Source organism: Haliotis rufescens, unplaced genomic scaffold (assembly GCF_023055435.1).
Source record: "Haliotis rufescens isolate VD_foot unplaced genomic scaffold, xgHalRufe1.0.p SCAF_64, whole genome shotgun sequence".
In the NCBI taxonomy this organism is placed as follows: domain Eukaryota; kingdom Metazoa; phylum Mollusca; class Gastropoda; order Lepetellida; family Haliotidae; genus Haliotis; species Haliotis rufescens.
In genome coordinates this window covers 2,374,878-2,397,442 of record NW_025964355.1, presented here as the reverse complement: position 1 = coordinate 2,397,442, position 22,565 = coordinate 2,374,878, and the positions used below count along the sequence as shown (strand labels likewise).

The 22,565-nt window shown below is 41.4% G+C and overlaps 1 protein-coding gene across 2 annotated transcripts in view; it reads right to left on the bottom strand.

Annotated features, from left to right (window-relative positions):
- LOC124117329 (pantothenate kinase 3-like) overlaps window positions 1-22,395 on the bottom strand; it is a 38,104-nt gene extending 15,709 nt beyond the window's left edge. The window contains exon 1 of one of the 2 annotated variants that reach the window (XM_048387044.1): window positions 21,931-22,395. In XM_048387044.1, the coding sequence (XP_048243001.1) occupies window positions 21,931-22,015 (85 nt within the window). In that variant the 5' untranslated portion in view covers window positions 22,016-22,395. The remainder of the gene's footprint in view (window positions 1-21,930) is intronic. The other variant, XM_048387045.1, reaches the window with a different exon arrangement.
- Between the last annotated feature and the right edge of the window lie 170 nt (window positions 22,396-22,565).

Below are 22,565 nucleotides of genomic sequence, written 5' to 3'. Positions count from 1 at the left end.
ACACCACAACCAAACAACACCCCACACTTAAACTCGGCATGGGATGGCATCCTGCAAAGAGTACACCCAGCACCCAAAACACACATCCACCACACGTCCATCCCACAACCCTCCACTAGCACATTCACAACATCCACACCTGCACGCAAAACAAGCAACAATACGCCCGCCACAACCCAACCCGGCACCATACAAACCACAGCCGCTATGGCAACAACAACCGATCCCAAGCAAGCACAACCCGAAAACCTAGACAGTAAGGAAACCACATCCAGACCACTACCACAAACACAAGCACGCACGCAAACCACCCCCATGGAATGTGAGGAAACTAAACTTAACAACACAGAAGAATATGAATGCACAACCGAGGAAGACATAAACGAAATAACTCTCTCAACCCCCCAAAAAACCAAAACCTTTAAACGCAGGCCTCAGCAAATGTCAAACAACAAACTAAACAACTTAACCATCCTTCTAGCATACATGCTAAAGGAAATAAACCCAAACGCTAGCACTAAAGCTTTCTATACCGTAGCAAATAAGCTTAAACTGACAACCCTTACCTACGAATTCTTCAGCATAGGCCTCGAATTAGTTAGCCCTACCTCAACCAAGTAAAAACCCCTAGCCTAAATCAAAACCTAACCTCCAAACACTAAAAGCCCAAATAATGGAAGGCCTAAACATATTTCAGTGGAATGCCAATGGACTAAATTCCCATTGCCACGAACTAAAAGCAAAATTTAAACAAGATAAGGGTCCGCACATTGCCTGTATCCAAGAAACCAAATTCTCAAAAAAATCTAAATTTACTCTACCAACTCAGTTAGAACAGACCGAGCCAAACCTAAAACCTCTAGAGCCGCAGGAGGATTAATAATACTAATCAGAGAAGACATTAACTATGAAGAAATCAAAATAAACACACCAAACCTAGAAGCAAACGGCATCCAAATAACTCTCAAAAACCAAAAAATAAACATCATTAACATATACCACTGGGCAGAACAAAAAATTCAAGCTGAGGACCTAAACAAATTACTGCAAATAAGCAATAAATCAACTATATTCCTAGGAGACTTTAATGCTCACCACCCCACCTGGAGCATAGATGAAAAAATAGATAATCATGGCAAACTAATCTCTGAATGGATAGAAACAAATAACCTTGTACTCCTAAACAATAACCAACCAACTAGATACGATAAGAAAAACCATAAAATGTCGGCTATCGACCTAACCATATGCACCCCAGATCTGGCCCAAAGTACTCAATGGGAAGTTCACGACGCCCCACTAGGTAGCGACCACTTCCCTATAAACATTACCATAGGCAATACAAACGTTCCTACCCAAACAGAAAACCTAGAACCAAAATTCAACTATAACCAAGCTAACTGGGACAAATTTCAGGATATCTGCAACCAAGCCAACCTAACCAAACTAGAAAATAAGGACCCAGAAATCTACTGCAAAAACCTAACAGACTACATAATTAACGCAGCCAAAGCATCAATACCTTATAAAAGAAATAACGTAGGCAAACCCTCGGTACCATGGTGGAACGAGGAAATAGAACAAACTAGACGCAAACGTAAAACAGCCTTCAATAGAGCCAAACGCAACCATAACCATATAACGGTAGCTCACGAACTAAACCACAAGGTCCAAAAACTAGTCAAAATAGCTAAAACCAAAGATTGGAAATTATTTTGTGAAGGAGTAAATAATCGCACAGATGCCAGAACAGTCTGGCGAAAAATCCACGCCATTAGAGGCTTAAAACATCACAAAAAAACACCACACATAAACAATTCAACCAACCCTACCGAAAAGGCAAATAACCTAGCAAACCACTTCTCGGCCATAAGCAGCAACAATAACTTCAGCGAAAAATTCCAACAAAAACTTAAAGCAGAAGCCAAACCTACTAAAGAACCAAATAATGATAACCTCGAAATAAACCAACCTTACTCAATGGAAGAACTCCAGTACGTACTCCAAAATAGGAAAAAGGGAACTGCCCCAGGACTAGACCTAACATCCTACCAAATAATCAAAAAACTCCCCCCCAACCTACTCCAGGCACTACTTAAACTATATAACCTAATCTATCAAAACGGACAGGTACCAACTCCCTGGAAACAGGCACTAGTCATCCCTATCCCTAAACCCGATAAACCAACTAACCAGGCAAATTCTTATAGACCAATATCCCTAACCTCAAACCTATGTTAAGTAATGGAATCTATGGCCAAAAATAGACTACAACACTACTTAACTCAAAATAACATCATAAACACAGATCAAAGCGGTTTCACTCCTGGCCACTCAACCTTAGATAATCTCGCCCGACTAGAACAGGACATCAAGACAGGACAACTCAACAAACAATACACAACAGGCATCTTTCTGGATTTCTCCAAAGCATTCGACATGGTTTGGCACAACGGGCTAATACAAAAACTTAAAAAAATAGGACTAAAAGGACAAATAATAAACTACATTCAGGACTTTCTAAACGAACGTAAAATAACAGTGGGGAAAGACCATACTCTATCGGACCAGTGTCCCCTAGAAAATGGCACTCCCCAGGGCAGTATCCTCAGCCCCACACTCTTTAATATAATGATAAACGATCTCTTCGAGGGCCTATCCCCTAAAATAAACACATCCAAATTCGCGGATGATGGAGCCCTCTGGATCCGCACAAAAAGCATTAATATGGCCCAAAATTTACTCCAAAAATCTCTTAATAAAATACAACAATGGGCTGACAAATGGGGCTTCTCCCTTAACTCAGAAAAAACAACAGGAATAGTATTCAAACATAAAAACATGAAACCCGCCTCCCCAATCCTCCAGCTAAACAACCAAACAATCAAATTTCAAAAACAAACCAAATTCTTAGGACTTATTTTCGATGAACATCTCACCTGGGATGCTCACATCCAAAACCTAACAACTAAATGCAGTAAAGACCTAAACACCCTAAGATGCCTCACTGGCTCAAACTGGGGAGCCTCCAAAGATACCCTCCTCTCACTCTACATATCACTAATTAGATCAAAACTAGACTACGGCTGCGCCATATACAACACCCTAAACAACTCTCTATCTAAAAAACTTGACTCAATACAATATCAGGCTCTCAAACTAATTACACGCACCCAACATGGCACCTCCTACACTTCACTTCAGGCCTTAACAGGAGAAATGCCACTAAGTCTACGCAGGGAACAGCTAAGCTTAAATTTCTGGGCCGCATCCCAATCAAACCCTCTGATCCAAAACTTAATAAACCAAAATATCAGCCCCAAAAACCAAGCTCTAGCTCGTAAACACCCCTTACTTACCCCAATATCCCAAAGAATAACAAACTACCTAAATGAACACCAAATTAAAAATCTTAAACAAAACTGCAAACAATCAAATATCTTCACCCCTAAACTTAAAATACCCAAAATAGACACAACACTAGCTAGCCAAATAAATAAACAAACCGACCCAAACATAGCTAAAACCACCACACTAGCATACATACACGAAAATTGGCCAAATTGGTGTCACATTTACACGGACGGATCTTCAGATCCGACCTCCAAACACACAGGTTTCGGAGTCCATACCACACAACCAACTAAAACTACACAATCCTTCCGACTCCCAAACAACCAATCAATATTCACGGCAGAACTAATGGGCATGGCCTCAGCCCTCCATAGTCAAGAATCCAAAAACCACAATAAAATCCTAATACTTACCGACTCCCTAAGTGGACTGCAAGCCCTCCAAAACAAAAATACCAAAAACCGACCTAAATTAATAAATCTAATACTTAAAAGCTCCAACGGCCTAACTAACGCAGGCAAACAAATAACCTTCTTGTGGATACCCGCCCACGTAGGAATATACGGTAATGAAAACGCCGATAAGGCAGCTAAACAATCCCTCAAAATCCCAGAAATAAGCTTAAACTTACCCATCTCAAAATCAGAAATTAAAAGTGTAAACAAGCAAAAAATCACCAAAAAATAGCATAACCTATATCTAAACTCAAATAGCCAAATCAAAAAAGTACTCAGCAAACCACTAACCAAACCAAAAATTCACCATCCATCAAAAAAAATCGACAGAGTAATCACTAAACTCCAAACAGGACACACCAACCTAAATAACCACCTAAAAAAAATAAAAAAACATACTACAGGTAACTGCCCACACTGCAAACAACTAGAAACCCCAGAACACGCACTCATCTACTGCACACACTACCTAACACATCGAACCGCATTACAAACCACCCTCAATCTAAACAAGGCTCTCACTCTAGAAGCAATACTAAACCCACAAAATAAACTAGAAAACTTCAAGGCCTTAGGCGTATTCTTAATCGAAACGGAACTAATAAAACGCATCTAAAAACACTATAATCCACCAAATCAAAATTACATAAACACACAAACATCCACCATACCCAGCCCCCTTAGTTCTCCTCCCCTACCCCATTGGCATCTATTCCAAATCTCAAAATTCCCAAATTCTATATAAGCAACCCCTAAAGCCCCCTCTTGGGTTGCACACACCACTTTCGCCCCTTTCGGAAACACATTAAATGGCCTGGCCGGGCCCGTGTGCGAAATACGCATCAGTCGGAAAGCGCACGTTAAATCTCCAAAGTAAGTAAGTAAGTAAGAGATTGAGAAAGGAGGAAAAGAAAGGTCTTACCCTTAGCCTAGCTAGGGTTAGGCTGGGTGCTCCGGGGCACCTAGACAACAACCACAACCACTATGTGCTGACATGGCACAAAGTGTCTTTTGTATGTATATATCTACATGTATAAAGTAAAACTGTATATACCGCAAGCCATCGTCTCCAAGTTGTCACTTCCTACTGAGAACCATACGTCGGCCCCTTGCATAAACGTGTATGCAAATTATTCATTAATCAATGTCGGACCGACACGCGTTGTTACAACCTCAGACCTGACCAGATGATACTACACTGCTCAATGTTCAGCAAGGTGACATATATTGGTTTTTGTTATTAAACAGAATTGAACTTCACACTGTGCTATCACAGTGGCCATATGGTCCACAGCAGACATTTCAACTCCACCATGCAAAGCATTTTCACATGTCAATCCTGTATTAATGTATACCATTTTCGCAAACATCTGCCGTCATCATTATTTTTCGGAAATCCATTAATATGGTTGCAATTGCTGTTTTGCCTTTTACGCCCAATGGAATCTGTTTCAGCGGCTAATAGATACTGGTTATTCTCAAGTGTTGATGTCACATATTTACCACTGTTTGAAATACCGTATTCGACGTAATAAGCGCCCAGGGCGCTCACAAAATTAGAAAAAGGGGGCTCTTATTAGAATATTATTTTGGTGAAAAAAACAGAGTTGAAAGATAAATTTTGTGCTTTATGCTGACAGCCTGAAATGTTTATATACGACAGATATATTTTTCCAGAATTTAATTGCCCATAACTGAGGGTGCATATTACACAAGAGTGCGTATTATACACGAATAAATAGGTCTTTTGTTGACATTGATCAATTGGAAGGGGTGCTAATTTGGATTGTTCACTAGCCAATATATTAGCAAATATCGCCATGGGGGTTTATTAGAGCGGGGCGCTTATTACGTCGAATACGGTAATATAAATTGCCAGGCTGCCATCAAGACCCACAGGCTTTAGAAGCTGCAGGTCTGGACTAAAATCCCGAGACCTCCATTTAAAAAAACAGGGACAGAGTCATCAAATAGGTTTTGTTTCCTGTTGAGTGATGGCATGTAGAAATGACGACCTCTGTTTCAAAGCTTTTGGAGCACATGAAATTTCAAAAAATGTGTTTTCATAATATCATTACAAATGCTATCAACACTGATCAATAAGCTGCTGGCGTATTATTGGGATAATGTCAACAAGACAAGGAAGAGTTCAGTGAAGCAAATATGTACAAAATTAAAGTCAGTCAAATGCTGTTTGTGACCTTGAAATAAGGTCAAGGTCATCATAATTTATTGGGGCTGGCAGACTCTCCTAAATGACTTTGCCTCATAACATAATCAATAAAATAAAACACCTCGTAATATTTCTCAAAGGAACATCTCTGATTTCACAAAGAAAATGCAAAAAGGAAAAAAAGTCAACGACCTTGAAATGAGGTCAAGGGCACCCTTATCAGTTTATTTTTGAGTCCCTGAAGAAACTTTTCAGGAAAATATGAATAAAATCCATACTGTGTTTCTTGAGGTATTTTGCTTCCAAACAGCAAATTGGTCAATGACTTCATGACCATGAAGTACTGTTACCATGCATTAAACAATTACCATCCTGACGTCCCTGTGCTTGAAGTCGTTGAAAATACACATGGCATTTCACCTAAAATGAAAACCCAATGACTCTTCTACTCCCAACATGTATAATGAGAAAAACTATGTGCAATTCTAAGCAGTCTATTTACATTTGCATTTTAATACAAAATATGCCAAAGTGAGACTTTAAAACAGAAACTCTAATACCTCTAATTTCTAGCAAGCCACTCTCCCCTAGCCCAGTCTGTGCAAAAACATTTGAGTCAAATAGCCCGAACTTGACTCTAAAGCATCACTTTAACATTGTAGTCTTTTTATAGGGACTATTATAAGTCAGTCCCCGCTGCCCAAATGCCCCAAAATAAAAATTCTGCAGTCAATTTTGGTAAATTCTGCAACCAAATTTTTAAAATTCTGCACACAATTCTACAAATTTGTAAGGTTAGTTTTCATGTATTTCGTACTTTTAATGATTAACTTATCTAAGCCTAGAATATACATGATATAGCTTATTGAAGTGAATCAGGAGATCACTGGTGTTAACATACAGACATACACTTTCGGCATGTTCGATAAAGGATTAATACAAACGTCAACTTCCCATGAAAACGAAACATATTTCTCAAAACGTAAAATGTTGAACACAATGTTTAAAAATCATTTGTAAATTTTTATTTTTTTTCCATACAACACACACACCTCAAATAATTATTTGGAGTAAATAAATTAATACAATTTACAGTCTAAATAATCCCTTCGTTTCAGCATGTTCAGTGAACCTATGAAACTTTGACATGTTTAATACCAGCAATCGACTCAAGTGTTAAAATTCTGCAGTGTATTTGACAAATTCTAGGAGAGATACAAGCATAATTCAGTGCAAAGTTCTGCACAAAGAGATTTTCTGGAAAAATAGGTACATTTCTGCAAATTTTCTACATATTTCGGGATTTTACATGCAGCGGGGATTTATTAGTTGAGGTTACAAGACCAAACAGAATTTTACTACAGACTTAGATCACTGAATCTCTCGAATACTTGCCTTGAAGTGCAAGTATCATGATAAACGGTAATAGATTTTCCTTACATCATGATGTACCCAGTATGATGTCCAATACGATGGCTGAGAAAAGGAGTGTGAAAACATTAACTTAGCATGCTTAGCGCTGCTGCGCTTAATTAAAAGTACATATTTCGAGGTCTCGATTTATACCAACCCAAACGTATTCTAAAAAGCGCTAAAGAGGATGCGTGGCTTAATTTAGCACGGCCAGCTAGGCCTGCATCCTGATTGGGTATTACCACCAGCCAGGTCCAGAATATACGTTATCGTTTGATTAGTTGTTGCAGCGGGAGAAACTAACAGCTTTACCCCAATAATCCTTATAATGATAACATGTAGCAAACCTGTAAAAATGGCAAATTTCTATTAGTCCTTACGACACCTTAACTATTGGGCAGTTTGGCAAGGACTACAAAGCGCATAATTTTGAAGGTAATTTCCCCCAACAAGACCATATATGGTGCCTCTGTATATGAAGACTCAACCTCCGCTGTATTTTCATTTCTGCCTTTGAAATTGATAGACAAGACAACAGTGCAAATACACCTTATTCACGTGCCGCTTTCGATGTTTTGAAGATGCTACTTGCATTAACGATGTTACGATCGATCCAAATCTGCAAAGTTGTATACATTCATGAGACTTGCACTTTCAGAAAGTGCAGAGAGCATGTAATGACTTGAGTAACGATGAGGTAGGTGTACTCACTCTCTCTATCTTGCGGTATGATCCCCATACTTGTCAGGTTGTCGGACACACTTCCAATTCCTGATAAAACAATTGGCATGTCAAAGTCGTGACCACGCACTCAGTCAACCTGTCCCTCAAATGCTGTACCTGTCTTGAGGTGTCTATCTACCTGTCCCTCACACACTCTGTCTTGAGGTGCCTATCTACCTGTCCCTCACAAACTCTACCTGTCTTGAGGTACCTATCTACCTGTCCCACACACATTCTACCTGTCCACCTGTCCCACACACATTCTACCTGTCCACCTGTCCCACACACATTCTACCTGTCTACCTGTCCCACACACACTCTACCTGTCCCACACACACTCTACCTGTCCACCTGTCCCACACACATTCTACCTGTCTACCTGTCCCACACACATTCTACCTGTCCACCTGTCCCACACACATTCTACCTGTCCACCTGTCCCACACACACTCTACCTGTCTACCTGTCCCACACACATTCTACCTGTCTACCTGTCCCACACACATTCTACCTGTCTACCTGTCCCACACACACTCCACCTGTCTACCTGTCCCACACACACTCTACCTGTCCACCTGTCCCACACACATTCTACCTGTCTACCTGTCCCACACACATTCTACCTGTCCACCTGTCCTACACACATTCTACCTGTCTACCTGTCCCACACACATTCTACCTGTCTACCTGTCCCACACACATTCTACCTGTCTACCTGTCCCACACACACTCTACCTGTCTACCTGTCCCACACACATTCTACCTGTCCACCTGTCCCACACACATTCTACCTGTCTACCTGTCCCACACACATTCTACCTGTTCACCTGTCCCACACACATTCTACCTGTCTACCTGTCCCACACACACTCTACCTGTCCACCTGTCCCACACACACTCTACCTGTCTACCTGTCTACCTGTCCCACACACATTCTACCTGTCTACCTGTCCCACACACATTCTTCCTGTCCACCTGTCCCACACACATTCTACCTGTCTACCTGTCCCACACACATTCTACTTGTCTACCAGTCCCACACACACTCTACCTGTCCACCGGTCCCACACACATTCTACCTGTCCACCTGTCCCACACACATTCTACCTGTCTACCTGTCTACCTGTCCCACACACATTCTACCTGTTCACCTGTCCCACACACATTCTACCTGTCTACCTGTCCCACACACACTCTACCTGTCCACCTGTCCCACACACACTCTACCTGTCTACCTGTCCCACACACATTCTACCTGTCCACCTGTCCCACACACACTCCACCTGTCTACCTGTCCCACACACGCTCTACCTGTCCACCTGTCCCACACACCCTCTACCTGTCCACCTGTCCCTCACACACTCTACCTGTCCACCTGTCCCTCACACACTCTACCTGTCCACCTGTCCCACACACATTCTACCTGTCCACCTGTCCCACACACACTCTACTGTCCACCTGTCCCACACACATTCTACCTGTCCACCTGTCCCCCACACACATTCTACCTGTCCACCTGTCCCACACACATTCTACCTGTCAACCTGTCCCCCACACACATTCTACCTGTCTACCTGTCCCACACACACATTCTACCTGTCCACCTGTCCCCCACACACGCTTCTGTCCACCTGTCCCTTACACGCTGTACCTGTCTTGAGGTGCCTATCTACCTGTCCCTCATAGACTCTACCAGTCCCTCACACACTCTACCAGTCTTGAGGTACCTATCTACCTGTCCCTCACACACTCTACCTGTCTTGAGGTGCCTATCTACCTGTCCCTCACACACTCTGTCTTGAGGTGCCTATCTACCTGTCCCTCATAGACTCTACCGGTCTCTCACACACTCTACCTGTCCCTCATAGACTCTACCTGTCCCTCACACACTCTGTCTTGAGGTGCCTATCTACCTGTCCCTCATAGACTCTACCGGTCTCTCACACACTCTACCTGTCCCACACACATTCTACCTGTCTACCTGTCCCACACACATTCTTCCTGTCCACCTGTCCCACACACATTCTACCTGTCTACCTGTCCCACACACATTCTACTTGTCTACCAGTCCCACACACACTCTACCTGTCCACCTGTCCCACACACATTCTACCTGTCCACCTGTCCCACACACATTCTACCTGTCTACCTGTCCCACACACATTCTACCTGTTCACCTGTCCCACACACATTCTACCTGTCTACCTGTCCCACACACACTCTACCTGTCCACCTGTCCCACACACACTCTACCTGTCTACCTGTCCCACACACATTCTACCTGTCCACCTGTCCCACACACACTCCACCTGTCTACCTGTCCCAAACACACTCTACCTGTCTACCTGTCCCACACACACTCTACCTGTCTACCTGTCCCACACACATTCTACCTGTCCACCTGTCTAAAACACATTCTACCTGTCCACCTGTCCCACACACGCTCTACCTGTCCACCTGTCCCACACACCCTCTACCTGTCCACCTGTCCCTCACACACTCTACCTGTCTACCTGTCCCACACACATTCTACCTGTCCACCTGTCCCACACACACTCTACCTGTCCACCTGTCCCCCACACACTCTACCTGTCCACCTGTCCCCCACACATTCTACCTGTCCACCTGTCCCACACACATTCTACCTGTCCACCTGTCCCACACACTCTCTACCTGTCCACCTGTCCCACACACATTCTACCTGTCCACCTGTCCCCCACACATTCTACCTGTCCACCTGTCCCACACACACTCTACCTGTCCACCTGTCCCACACACATTCTACCTGTCCACCTGTCCCACACACATTCTACCTGTCCACCTGTCCCCCACACATTCTACCTGTCCACCTGTCCCACACACACTCTACTGTCCACCTGTCCCACACACATTCTACCTGTCCACCTGTCCCCCACACACATTCTACCTGTCCACCTGTCCCACACACATTCTACCTGTCCACCTGTCCCACACACTCTCTACCTGTCCACCTGTCCCCCACACACATTCTACCTGTCTACCTGTCCCACACACACATTCTACCTGTCCACCTGTCCCCCACACACGCTTCTGTCCACCTGTCCCTTACACGCTGTACCTGTCTTGAGGTGCCTATCTACCTGTCCCTCATAGACTCTACCAGTCCCTCACACACTCTACCAGTCTTGAGGTACCTATCTACCTGTCCCTCACACACTCTACCTGTCTTGAGGTGCCTATCTACCTGTCCCTCACACACTCTGTCTTGAGGTGCCTATCTACCTGTCCCTCATAGACTCTACCTGTCCCTCACACACTCTGTCTTGAGGTGCCTATCTACCTGTCCCTCATAGACTCTACCGGTCTCTCACACACTCTACCTGTCCCACACACATTCTACCTGTCTTGAGGGACCTGCCTCACACACTCTCTACCTGTCTTGAGGTACCTACCTCACACACTCTCTACCTGTCTTGAGGTACCTGTCCCACACACACTCTACCTGTCTTGAGGTACCTGCCTCACACACTCTCTACCTGTCTTGAGGTACATGTCCACCTGTCCCACACACACTCTACCTGTCCCGAGGTACCTGTCTCACACACGCTCTACCTGTCTTGAGGTACCTGTCTCACACACACTCTACCTGTCTTGAGGTACCTGTCTCACACACACTCTACCTGTCCCGAGGTACCTGTCTCACACACACTCTACCTGTCTTTGAGGTACCTGTCTCACACACACTCTACCTGTCTTGAGGTACCTGTCTCACAGACTCTACCTGTCCCGAGGTACCTGTCTCACACACACTCTACCTGTCTTGAGGTACCTGTCTCACACACACTCTACCTGTCTTGAGGTACCTGTCTCACACACACTCTACCTGTCTTGAGGTACCTGTCTACCTGTCTCACACACATTCTACCTGTCCACCTGTCCCACACACACTCCACCTGTCTTGAGGTACCTGTCTCACACACACTCTACCTGTCTTGATGTACCTGTCTACCTGTCCCACACACTCTCCACCTGTCTTGAGGTACCTGTCTCACACACACTCTACCTGTCTTGAGGTACCTGTTTACCTGTCCCACACACATTCTACCTGTCCACCTATCCCACACACACTCCACCTGTCTTGAGGTACCTGTCTCACACACACTCTACCTGTCTTGATGTACCTGTCTACCTGTCCTACACACACCTACCTGTCCCAAAGTCCAGTCAACTAATGAACCGGGCCGGCTAGTTGTGGATCCCTCCCTGCCACCCAGTGAGGCACTGACGACACTCACACCATATGTTCCCCTGCTGACAGTGCAGCTTATGTTCACGACAATAGTGTTTATTGTGTGGAGAGCAGCATGGCAGTGACACATGACCAGAGCTAATTACACACTAGTTAATGTGTTGGTATGATAGTTCCCATCACATTTCATATCACACAGGTGTGCAATACCACTTCCACAATTATTTCATTATTAATAAAACAAAACATAAGATACCAAAATATGATTTTACAATGATGTAAATGTATCTTCCTAATTATAACCAATTATATATACCCATTACCCTTAAAAAAATATCTAGATCCATTGCACCAAAGACTAGTGACCTTATAAAACCCTTGCTTGTTTAAAATATTGATAGGATGTTCCATAAATTTTTACATCAGGCCAAATAAGAAAACATGTGCTTACAGTTGCCTGGCCCCAGTGGGTATTGGTTGGTAGGTATGTTTAAAAAAATATTTTTTAGGTTTTTGTTTCATAATGTTTAGCATAACATGATATACCGTATTCGACGCAATAAGCGCCCAGGGCGCTCTCAAAATTAGAAATAGGGGGCTCTTATTAGAGTATTATTTTAGGGAAAGAAACGAGTTAAAAGATAAATTCTGTGGTTTATGCGGACAGCCTGAAATGTTTATGTACGACAGATATATTTTTCTAAAATTTAATTGCCCATAATTAAGTGTGCATATAACACATGAGTGCGTATTATATGCGAATAAATACTTCTTGTGTACATTGATCAATCGGAAGGGGTGCTAATTAGGATTGTTCACTGGCCAATATATTGGCAAGTATCGTCGTGGGCGCTTATTAGAGCGGGGCGCTTATTACGTCGAATACGGTAAGTTGCTTGTTGTGAACAGATATCAGGTGCAATGTCTCTCAATATTTGTAGGTCAGAATAGCTACAGCAACGATAAGCAGGGCTTATCTGATTTCGTTATCAATAGTAGGCTATTTCCCTATCTCCATCGCCTGCATGTCATTCCCTATTTCAACTGGTGCCCTTACTCAGTAGTATTGAGGGGGCACGGATGGGCCAGTCGTCTAAGGCGCCGCGATTCGCTGTGCAGAGTTACGTCCCTTGGACACGCCAGAAACCTGTGATTGTGGGTTCGAATCCCGGATCGCCCCGATTATGTTTCTAGGCTTGTCAGCACCATACCCGTGCTCGTGGGTTTCACCAAAGTGGTAAACGTCTGAGACCTGCATCACTTCGGGCTTTCCTCCCACGTTAGCTGACATGCCGTGATATTACTGGAATAATGTTTTAAAAGTGACATTAAACCCAACTCACTCACCAGTAGTATTGAATAATTAAATTTTCGTTGTGTTCATTGAAATTCCTGCATTCTGATTAGCTGAATTGGTCACGTGTTATTGCATTCATTTCCCAATGAGTGTAAACAATTAAGCCACGCCCACCGAGGCACTACTTTTATTGCTGCGGAATGTCGGGGGAATCCAAATATTGCAGTCAAGGAATTTCCATTTCTGGTCACGTGTATCGTCATGCACAGGACATTCAGCGACTTTCATGCATATTCATTGTCCAAACTACCCTTTGAAACCGTAGGCCGAGAATGAATGAAAAAGCAAACGTGCAGGCTCGCTCGCCTGTTTTTTTCCCTCTCACCTAGGTTCAACTTTCATGTCTTAGGGTTTCATTTCTAACTAGCAATTTTCCAACTGTGTTTTACCGTAATCAGGGAAGTAATGTTTGAATCTGGCGGTAAATGACCATGTATTTGAAACAGCCGCCTTCTACCGGACATATTTCTTCCAGTTTGTTACAGTCTGACTCTGGCAGTTCTTTCCGCCTCTTGCCTTAATTGACGGGTCCAATGAGCATTGTTTTGATCCTACTCTCCGTTGATTGGCTACTGACTGTGTAGGCGTGTCAAGTTATGTGCATAAATTAAAAGATCACCTGATTCATGTCACGCCACAGTATGTATTCCTACACCAGGAATGTTTATCAATCTCGTCATTTTTGTCTGTTTTGATATATACAACTGTTTTTGGTTTAACTATTGTAGAAAAAACATGTTTTACGTTGTCAAATTTAATTATAAGCATTGGCTGTGTATTTGTTTCGGTTCATTGAGGCATGAATCTAAAAAACGATGTGCAAACCTTTGTAAGAATCCGCGTACAAAAGTTTGCACATACCCCAATGAACCGAAAAAAATACACAGCCAATACTTAACACAAAAAGCTGTAAACAGGTCCAGGACTTGGATCCAAGAAATGTAATACGTCAATGGAAAGTCAATAAGCCAAATAAACAAAACACAAAATTACTTATGCCGTGTGCTCACAAATCAACAAAAATGGAGAACGAACCTTAAAAACAATTCAATGCAATACTGTTTGGGGTTGAATATATACGATCTGGCTAATGAACGTCACGATAAGAAAAGTGCTTGACTAATTCACTATAGTTCCTGACAGCGTTTCCCTATTGTTGTAGGGAATGAAATTTAAGGCAATATTCCTGTATGCAGTCATTTATTGAACAACCACAGCTGTTAAACACATGTTTCAAACAATGTCGTAATTCCGATTGAACGCAGACAGAAGTACAATAGTCACAAATTTCATCATTCAAACAGTTTGGCTGACAATTCAACATTGACAACATATTGTGGCTGACAGACTGACCTAACTGTACAAACTTGACTGACAGCCCGACGATCATAATGTTAACTGATTTACAAAGTTGACTGTGACTGAATGACTGTGACAGACTGGTACATTGACTGGTACAAGCTTTAATAAAATGAACAAAGTCTAATAAGTACAAAGTTCAAACCAAATTAAATTAATCTAGTATCTACAAAAAAAATACTAAATAAAAGTGAAAATAGCATGAAAATACCATATTGTTACACCATAATACAGACAGCATTGTTTACAGCGTAAAGATTATTGTGGGATTTTCCGGATTTTAAGCAGTTACAATGAGCAAAATCTTTCGCCGATAAAACATACAAAATTTACTGTTTTACAACATGTAAACTGCAAAAAAATATATATTGACTACAAATAAAGCATTCTCCATTCATATTCACAAAATTTTGGTGCCTTAAATTCCCACGAAAGTTTGTTGATAACCGCAGCTATCAACATCAAAAACAAACCAAACCGAGAAATGGAAACTTGCTGAAAAGGCCGACACAAACCCCAACCCTGTAATTCACACTTGGTAAAACGGCCTTGAAATACAAAAACATTTCCAGAGCTCCAGATAAGCTTTTGGTGTTGTGGGTATTTTACCCATGCATTTTAAAATCATTGGGTATCAGTACTTCTATCTGCGTATTCAAATTTCTGTTACCCACTAGTTTTTACACATGTGGGTATTTAAGTTAAATATTTAAAAACACTATTCATCTAGTCCCTGCAAACTGGTGTCGTGTGGGTTCGAGAGCTTTATAGGACTCAAAAATACCACGATACTTCCACACGAAAGTGTGATGGCAAATGATCAGGATGTAACTGTCATCGTGGAGTTTGGCAAGGTTGACGGAATGCCCGTTTATAATTTCAAAATAAGTTGCTGATTTGCTAATCGAATACGCAGGGTTACTTCACAATAATTTGATGATACCCACAAATTTTATTTTTGTAGCGTATCTGTAATGTTCGTTGCGTATTTGATACGCTTGGATTATATTTTACTGCGTATTTCTGCATTTCTGATGCGTATTTCACGCAGATACGCAGCTTATCTGGAGCTCTGATTTGAATTCCAAACACCAATGATACAGAAAGTATGATGCAAAGACACCGGCTGCTCATAAATTCAATTACAATTTGTGATGGCTGTGCTTTGTTTTATTAGACTGATATTGTAAGTAGAACCAATCTTTACTACTGTAGAACATGGATACCGTATTCGACGTAATAAGCGCCCAGGGCGCTCTCAAAATGAGAAATAGGGGTCTCTTATTAGAATGGTATTTTGGTGGAAAAAAACAGAGTTGAAAGATAAATTTTGTGGTTTATGCTGACAGCCTGAAATGTTTATATACGACAGATATTTTTTTCCAGAATTTAATTGCCCATAATTAAGGGTGCATATAACACACAAGTGTGTATTAACACGAATAAATAAGTCTTGTGTACATTGATCAATCGGAAGGTGTGCTAATTGGGATTGTTCACAAACCAATATATTAATAGATATCACTGTGGGTGCTTATTAGAGCGGGGCGCTTATTATGTCTAATACGGTATACGTTAATGAACTACAAGAGACTGGAGAAATCAGTTTGTTATATACGTTGTTAGTTATATTAGTTTTGGCAACGAAACATCTGCCATCTTGGATAAAATAAAACACAATACACATAATTGGTTTTACAGACAAGATTTGTCCAGCTACATGTACAGATAAGATTAACACAAAGCAAGCTTAACAAGGTTGTATCATCACCAGTGATTGTGTTGATTCGCCGCTGATTGCGTACAGCCAATTGTCAGTGACACTTGACACTGAATGAGATTTCTCAGTTCGCTATACACGTCACTAATTAGTGGTATTTGGGGTTGTCGGGATCTGATATCAGTTCGCTGTATCCGTTAGTTCGCTGTAGAGAGTTTGTTATGTATGTAAATTAAATATGATAATAGAAAAGGAGATAAATCAGGGATTTTGTAACAGTTTGTTGTATCCGTCGTTTGTCCCTCTGTCCGTCTTCAACTGTATTTACTTCTTAATTATGAAATGCCTAAAGCCTTGCTTAGCTCTTCTATCGGTCAAACGTTTGATTACTGAAACAAACCATCTGTCAAATTGAAATTTTATCAGTCCATGACCGTTGACTGACAGCCATCTGATACTTTGTGTTTGACAAGAAGGAAGGCCCCTACGAGCCCACTAGAGACAAAAAAGTGGGATCATCTAAAATTCACAAATAGCAGAGTTGGCCTTTTTTTTCCTGTCACAAGATTCGCTGTAAATTCCTTTCCTTCGTTTCCCACAACGACGAATGTCGGTGTCATACCATATACCATGTTGAGGTATTCATATGAGATTCTTTCACACTTGAAACTAAGTGCTAAACTCTGGCATGTGGGCAATAAACTGGTTGTTGTACGGTTTCTCTTATTATTCACATGTTTTCCTACCAATATAACTTGTAAATTGTTAGCGTATAATTATTGATTTCTGTATTGAGTCAATCACATGTCAATTTCAGGGAGTCCGCCATATTATTTCACCTGTCAATTTCTTTAAACATTGCTAAGCGAAGATAAAAATAACATTCATATACACTATATGTTTGTTACTATCCATATTTTAGATGTAATCCTACCATTAATCTTAAATGTAAAAAAGGAGAAAAAACTTGATATTTGTCTGGTTACATCACGATAGATAAAGAAGAAAATTTATCTCGTACCAAAGTGTTACCTCGCCTATCGATGTTACATTATCATGAACATTAATGCGTTCTAATGTTTACTTTCTATTTTTCTAGATATGCCAGATACACAGTCTGAAGGGCATCTTGACGAAGGGTTGCCAGAACTTAAGTGAGTGAGTGAGTGAGTTGGGTTTAACGCCGCTTTTAACAGTATTCCAGTTATATCGCGGCGTGTCAGCTTAATGTGGGAGGAAAGCCCAAAGGGATGCAGGTCTCAGACATTTACCACTTCGGTGAAACCCACGAGCACGGGTATGGTGCTGACAAACCTAGAAACATAATCGGGGCGAACCGGGATTCGAATCCACAATCATAGGTTTCTGGCGTGCCCAAGGGACGCAACTCTGCACAGCGAATCGCGGCGCCTTAGACGACTGAGCCACCCGTGCCCCCGCCAGAACTTAAGACCGCCCTTTCAGACCATGATGTTGGAAAAGACGGGTGAGGTGAAATGGAGTTTAACGAGGCGTCCAAGATTATTGCACTTATATAGCGACCTGCATGTATGTGTGTGCGTGTATGTGTGGCTGCTTGTACTAGTCCGGACCGATGCCGATTTATAGTGCTAGCTCACTGAGATACCATGCCACAGTTTAACATGAATACCCCACTAAGACACAGTATACTGACTCCGAGCCGACCAGTCCTTGTTTTAGCCCCTTATTGAACAGCGCCAGACAGGGTAACAACAAGTACCATCTTTTAACGTCTTTTGGTTGTTGGAAAAGAACATACAGTGGCCACTACATCAGAGACCAATTCCAATGAAGAACCCTTACAGATTTTTTGTTGAATGCGTCTCACAACAAGTGGACGACGCTATGTGCATGCTTCTACAGAATATGTACTACATTTCAGAAGGGTGCATGTTGATATGTTATGAAAGTGACACTTGAGTATATTCTTTTTATTCATGCGCCTCAGATATGAGGTGGGCGTGACCAAAATACAAATGTCCCATTGACAAAAAGAAATTCTGCATCCCTGCTTGTAATGTCACAGATCATATAGGGCTGGGACGGGTAACTCCGGTACCCGGGTTGGGTGGGTACTGAGTAGGACCCGGGTACCCACAGGACTACCTGGACCCGTGGTTAGTCACGTGATATATTGTTTAATGACACAAATTATCCAGAACTCTATGGTTACACTACAAGTCACTAATGTTCGCATTTCTTTCTGACTATGCACCCATTCCTTCTGATTTTTCATATGGTTGAATAAAGATATAACTTAATTCAACTTCAGTGTATGAATGACCAGATTGTTTAATGCATGTATCTAAATACGTTTTGCCAGGTCTATCCTAAAAATGTTCCCAATCAGACATTTAGAAACATTTCCTGAGACCTACAGTGGGTACCTGGGTAGGGTCGGGTAATAGGGTGGTGGGTACCCTGGTAGTAAATTTGGACTCGTCCCAGCCTTAAGATCATATATAAGAGGGGTTGTAAGTTGTGTATTGGACTGTGTGAATGTATCAGGATACAATATCGTTATACCACTAGTAGGAAGTGAAAATCTGAAGGTCCCAAGTTATTACTTTGGGCAAAAGTCAAAACAAGAACATGCCATACGATTCTCATAAAATACATGGGTAATTCTACAGTTAGGGACCATGCATCTTCCCGAGGTAAGAGCTTCAACAACCCTTTTTATCAAAGTTTTGTTTCCACCTTTGCCTCATCGAAGCCACTTTTTTTTGGCTCGACCTTGGCGCCACCTCGCATAGATCACAAGTTGTGCCCCTTGTAATGAAAACGTGATATCCAATAAGACCGATGTTCTTATCTCATATCACTTCAGAAGGATGGCGACTACCATGGGGGACGACCTAGTCGATCAGATAACGAAAACAACCCTTACATAAAAACATAAGCAATCTTTGGGGATTTTAAAAGATGAAAAAAAGCTGTGTCAACAAACACAGGCAGCGGTAAATCACTTTCATACAAAGGTGTTCCAGGCGTGGATGTTGATTTTGTGAAATGTTCCCTGATTGGACTATCGTTATGTGCGATAGTCCAGTCATATTTTAGCACAGGAAAGTAGGCTTGATGTGGCAAGGGTAGGAACTAGGCTTTGATATAGGCTAGAGGACAGGCTTGTCTTAAAACATGACGCAGACACAAGTACCTACGGAAGCCTTTTAGGGCCATTTGTTTTTTTCGATACTACCTTGAAATTTCAAGATCCTAAGTTGAAATTTCAAGAAACTATGTTGAAATTTCAAGATACTAAGTTGAAATTTCAAGATAGTCTCTTGTATTCCAAGATAGTATCTTGAAATTTCAACTTAATATTTTGAAATTTCAATTTCTGTATCATGAAATTTCAACTTCTATATCTTGAAATTTCAACTGTTTCTTGAAATTTCATCTGGTACTTACGGAAGCCTTTTTGGGCCATGTGTTTTTAAAAATAAATTCGATACTATCTTGAAATTTCAAGAAACAGTTGAAATTTCAAGATAGTATCGAATTTATTTTTAAAAACACATGGCCCAAAAAGGCTTCTGTAAGTACCAGATTTCATCAGTAATATATATGCCACTCAATTGACATTTTGCAGCATTAGAAATTGGCACTATTCCTGTAGTTCTTGCCAAACTGCCCAATAGTTAAAGTATCATCAGGACTAGTAGAAATTTGCCACTTTTAAGAGATTCGTACATGTTATCATTATGAGGACTTGTGGACAAAAATGTTAGTGTCTCTTTTTCTTAGAATCTTACAAGTCAAAGTTAATTTCCAGATACTGTACATACCATTTCTCTTCCATGTGTGCAGAAGTGAAGATGTGAGTTATCTCCCCTTGGTTGGTACTCGAGTCGTTAAGTAGGGCTGAGCACAGGCGATCGTTGTTTGCGCCATAACAAGCTTAACCCCATTTTCATGAGCACATATTGGCCGACCAATCAGGTTGCTTCATTCGGACATACCTGCATTTAATGTGTGGTTGCAACTTGAAGCAGCAGTATGTTTTTTTCTGACATTGGGTGTTTTGACACGACAGCGTATATTTTGACTTGGAAATGCATAGTCTGCTCATATTTAATATCTAAATATATCTGAATGGTATGCGAAATCATATGAAAGAAGTGATACATCCAACAGTTTATTTGTGATAATTGTACGATATATTTCTTGTAAGTGATAACCGAGGACCAATTATCACCAACTCCCTGTTATAGTGCGCACGTGATCACGTCCTGTTTTACTTTTGCACGGTTTCATTAGAAGAGTGAAATATTTATCCAAAAATGAACAATACGGACTATTGTGAAGAAATATTAAAAAACAAACAATATAATTACCTTGCTCAAATACAACTGAAGAAGAGACACGTGGTAGGTGTCACATGACTAATTTACACGTAAACAAAAATCAAACAACCCGATGATGCACATTTCTTTTATAGCTTACTACAGTCAGTCATTTCTTCCCCAAAGTACAATTCTAAGACCAATTTGAACTATGTTAAAAAAAAAGAGTAACCCTGTAAATATTGCGAAATCCAAAGTAGATCTAATAGTGTTATGGATAAGCATGTTAAATCAAATTGGGGAATATAGGTGGACGTTAGTTTGCAACAGCAAATTGATATAGCATTTCTTGTTAATTGTAAAGAATATAAAAATAGAGAATGATACCAGAGAAAATAGAAAATGTAATTTGTATAACTGATGCGGTGTGCATGACCACGTGGCACCTACTGTTTAGACGATGGCGATAACTGGTACAGTTGGTCGACGGGAAATATCGATTTCCACTGTTTTGTTTTCCTGTCGTCGCATAATAACAACAATCAACTGATTTTTTTTCGCAGACAGAAACACATGCAGTTGCTGATTGTTTCACACAAACCATAGCTATGTGCACAGTTAACTTTGTACACAGAATATTTCTGAAATAACATGACAAAAATGGTGATAGTTGGTCGTGACCAGTACATAATATAGGCAGGTAAACCCGTGTTAGTGCAGTGCGTTCGTTCACTGGTACGTTTGTGTCACTATGGGTGGTGATCGCTAAACTCTTTGAAAATACAATGATGTTGTTTTCCATGAATGCTACACCGGACTCTTGACAGAAAGAACGTACCTGGATAGTCGACACTTGTGCCATTATTAGTATCGGAGGAATCCTCGGGGGAATGGAAGCCGTTGTGTTCTGCATCGGAGGCCATGTCAGCATCTGTCAGTGTTGAGGTGTAATGGTGCAATGGTCCCAGTAAAAAAAACCCGGAAATGCAGTAATTTACATGTTCACTTGAACATTAGTCCCAGATGAGCACATCGATACACTCTGAGTGACAGTCGCTACCGTCGACAGTGACGCAGCATTGCTGATCAAACGCTGGTCGCGTAGCTTAGCTCTATACGTGTGTGCTAATTTCTTTAGGTTAAGTAAACATTTAAAAACATGGTGACATTGGTGATAGTGTATGACTTATTGTCGTATCTTGACGAACAACGTGAGCCGATGTGAGGTCACACAACAAGAGGTCACGCCACATACGAGCAGTCATGTTTACAGCAGTTATGCCCCTTCCAAACAAAACCTATTATTGTTTGCAAAACCGGCAAGTGTTGCCTTGATTACACAGACGCACCTGACACAAACTCCTTACTGTTCATTGTAGGTTTCGAATATTATTCGCTAGTATAGGGAAACGCACTCGGTGATGCTAAGAGTATTCGTTTTTACTGCGATCTCTAATGTAATAAATCTTATGA